General features: G+C 45.2%; 1 protein-coding gene across 1 annotated transcript in view; it reads left to right on the top strand.

The window, feature by feature from the left end:
- Positions 1-2,500, top strand: part of ncor2 (nuclear receptor corepressor 2) — an 80,388-nt gene that overhangs the window by 64,833 nt on the left and 13,055 nt on the right. Inside the window, exons 23-25 of the mRNA XM_058388950.1 lie at positions 1,311-1,361; positions 1,767-1,928; positions 2,138-2,238. Of these exons, the coding sequence (XP_058244933.1) occupies positions 1,311-1,361; positions 1,767-1,928; positions 2,138-2,238 (314 nt within the window). The remainder of the gene's footprint in view (positions 1-1,310; positions 1,362-1,766; positions 1,929-2,137; positions 2,239-2,500) is intronic.

Here is a 2,500-nt window from a genome sequence, read left to right as displayed (position 1 = left end):
CATAACTGCTTTTCTTACTGTCGTCCCCCCCCCCCAACACACACACTCCACCCTGCCTTCTCAGAATACAGATATCTAACAGCAGCTCCAAACATCTGATTCCAGCCCAGCAGCAACTCTCATAAGTATTGACCATTTCCACACTACACCGATCAGCCATAACATTATGACCACTGAGAGGTGAAGTGAATAAGACTGAGTATCTCCTCATCATGGCACCTGTTAGTGGGTGGGATATATTAGGCAGCAAGTCGACATTTTGTCCTCAAAGTTGATGTGTTAGAAGCAGGAAAAATGGACAAGCGTAAGGATTTGAGCGAGTTTGACGAAGGGCCAAATTGTGATGGCTAGACCACTGGATCAGAGCATCTCCAAAACTGCAGCTCTTGTGGGGTGTTCCCGGTCTGCAGTGGTCAGTATTGATGAAAAGTATGCTTTAAGGATACCATGAAGGCCCTGCGTCTTGGTGCCAGATACCACAGCACACCTTCAGGGATCTAGTGGAGTTCAGGGCTTCGGGGGACGGACACAATACTAGGCAGGTGGTCATAATGTTATGCCTGATCGGTGTATGCCGCATGAGGACTTGGAAGATGAAACAAGGTTGTACGTAACAAATCTGGACAATTAAATAATAATAAGCAGCTCGTCTAATCATTTACATACAGTGCGGTCAGTTTCGATTTCTTTATTTATTTACTTTTAATCAGAAGTCTATAAACTGATAACGACTATAAACGGACTATAAACAGAGTTGACGTGCGTCACATGACCTTGGAATCAGATATGTTCCTGTTTACACAACCAAACTCACATCATGGAGACCAAAGGGCTGTCCAGTGACCAGGACTTGAGGGGATTAGTCAAAGAAACAATCAAATGGTCAAAGATGTCCGATATCGATATCGTGCTTCACTGATGTCTTTATGACGATACGAGGTTGTTGAGTTTTTTCCTCAAAACTTTTTTTTCCTTTTAAAGTCTGATCAAACCAGAGGACCTGGAAGAAAAAGAAGAAATGTTTTTCCGGTCGCTCTATCTGTCGAGATCTCGCGTCGCGTTCTCCTGCACAAAGCCTGAGCTTGCTGAGCGAATTACGTCCGCGTGAAGAAGGCTTCGCCTCAGCACTAAAGCCAATCTCATCCTTCCAGAAGGAGATTATTTTTGTGTGTGTTTTGTGTAAACTCGAGGGGGTGGAATATGGTGTGTGTGTGTGACTTTTTTAATTTTGCAAATTTATTTCTAAGGCTTTTATTTAATTTATTTGCATTGAGCTGATGTGCTCAGCTGTAGTCTATGTGTCCCTGCAGAACTGGAGGGGGGGAAGGAAAGATGGCTACACACTCTGCTTCACGGATTACGTAGGTTTACACACAACACGGAAAACACACACGCTTTTCCCAGCATCATTGTATGATCAGGGTGGACAATCACAGGCTTCGCAAACTCTTTTCTTTTTTTTCTGTGTTGGGGGGGTGTCAAGATTTTTGCACATCTGCTTATTTGCTTTTTGCTGTGTGTGTGGGAGAGAAATAAGTGTGTGTGTGTGGGGAAGAGAGAGAGAGAGAGAGAGAGAGAGATGTGAGAGAGAGAGAGATGTGAGAGCATGTTTACCCACCTGGTGCTTGTGCTGGCTCGGTCAGTGTGCAGATTGGGTTTTAATCTGTTTGTCCGCTCAGACGGAGTCGGCCTGACCTCACACTTCGGTCGCTTCAGTACATTCGGGTCAAAATCGCCTACTTAAGTGTGTGTGTGTGTGTGTATAGATAAACCCCGGGCGTTCTCTCCTCTTGCTGACATGAAGAAAGATCCGGGCTCGGACCACATCAGAGCCATGGGTCTCGGCCGTCCGGTGATGTCATCGTTCCAGCTTTCTCCCCGAGACGTGGCCAAGCTGAGCCATGAGCAACTCCTGCACTACAACTCCTGTAAGACTGTGTGTGTGTGTGTGTGTGTTTGTGTGTGAATATTTTAGAGAGTATGTAAAATAATGGAAAGAGAATAAAAGAAAGTGAAAGGATGTGGAAAAAAAACATTTGACTCTCAACTCGTCAATTCGTCTGTATATCAAATTAGCAATAGGTTAATGGTGTGTGTGTGTGTGTGTGTGTGTGTGTGTGTGTGTGTGTGTGTGTAGCTCTTCCTCAGCAGGACAGGCTGGCTGGTGTACGGCCACTTCACATCCCCGAACCTCCTCCCCTTATCTCCTCAGCCAAACCAGGCGGCTCCATCACACAGGTACACCTTCACACATCTCAGCTGTTTCACTTCCATTAGTCACACACACACACACACACACACACACACACACACACACGTGTCTCACACACCCACGTCACCTTCTCATTTGTATATTTTTTTTTCCCTCCAATACAATTAATCTCTGACCTTTCAGACACATGCAGGACGTCAAACCACAACGCACTCATTCTGACATGTTACCATTTTGGTTTCTATAGCAACCGCTCGTTATGACTGATTTTCTCACGTAGTTTAAGCA

Source organism: Hemibagrus wyckioides, linkage group LG05 (assembly GCF_019097595.1).
Source record: "Hemibagrus wyckioides isolate EC202008001 linkage group LG05, SWU_Hwy_1.0, whole genome shotgun sequence".
Lineage (NCBI taxonomy): Eukaryota > Metazoa > Chordata > Actinopteri > Siluriformes > Bagridae > Hemibagrus > Hemibagrus wyckioides.
Note: the sequence above shows the minus strand (reverse complement) of the source record. Positions and strands in the feature narration are given on the sequence as shown.